Source organism: Triticum aestivum, chromosome 7B, assembly GCF_018294505.1.
Source record: "Triticum aestivum cultivar Chinese Spring chromosome 7B, IWGSC CS RefSeq v2.1, whole genome shotgun sequence".
Lineage (NCBI taxonomy): Eukaryota > Viridiplantae > Streptophyta > Magnoliopsida > Poales > Poaceae > Triticum > Triticum aestivum.
This window is the reverse complement of record NC_057813.1, coordinates 744,776,776-744,777,545: the sequence shown is the minus strand read 5'-3', so window position 1 is coordinate 744,777,545 and position 770 is coordinate 744,776,776. Positions and strand designations below refer to the sequence as shown.

Below are 770 nucleotides of genomic sequence, written 5' to 3'. Positions count from 1 at the left end.
CATGGCGTCTGTCGCGCTTAGGGCCCAGCTGAAAACCCTTGTCACATCCAGGTTCGCCCTGGTCAGTCCACCCCTCACCCCCCTACTAGACCTGTGTGGTTGCTGGCCGACTATGCTTTTAGCTTCTCGTGCAGTGATCCATCTAGGGTATGGTTGACGAGTATTTCCAGTACTTGCAGTCGATGGACGAGGATGGTAGCTCAGCACAAGAAGGCTTGGTCACCGAGGTCATCAACCTCTTCATCGCCAACGCCAACAGGATTCTCAACGACATCGCCGGCCTGTTGTCCGCCCCTAAGACCCCCTTCTTTCGATCTGCTTTCATCATCTCATCATGGGTATTGATTTCGTCCGCTCTGCTTTACCAGGAACCAGCCCGTGATAGACTTCAACAAGGTAGACGACCTGGTGCATCAGCTCAAGGGGTGCACCAGTTCAGTGATGTGTTCTGCTCTAATAAAAATTTGCACGCATGTTAAGAATTCGTCAATGCTTGTTCTTTAAAATTCTGTTTTGTATTTCTTTCATTATTGTTTTCGATTTTCCCGCTCACGAGGGTGCATATGAGCTGGCGAATAGACTCTAAAGCCTCCATTCCCCACGGGGTATATCTGAATGGTCGTGACTTCTGTTTTGCTTTTCCCTTGACAGTCCTTTTGTTCATAGCTTTTCTAACTGTAATGCACATTGATTTTGAAGTGCACTAAACATTTTTTACATTGTACAATATATTTTTAAATGCAACATAAATTTTCTTGAAAAGTGAATAG

General features: G+C 45.7%; 1 protein-coding gene across 1 annotated transcript; it reads left to right on the top strand.

The window, feature by feature from the left end:
* The first annotated feature begins 1 nt into the window (after position 1).
* On the top strand, positions 2-504 carry LOC123158728 (histidine-containing phosphotransfer protein 2-like). Its single transcript, XM_044576611.1, has 3 exons — positions 2-61; positions 147-286; positions 369-504. The coding sequence occupies exons 1-3, from the start codon at positions 2-4 to the stop codon at positions 502-504; spliced, it is 336 nt and encodes a 111-aa protein (XP_044432546.1).
* The last annotated feature ends 266 nt before the right edge of the window (positions 505-770 follow it).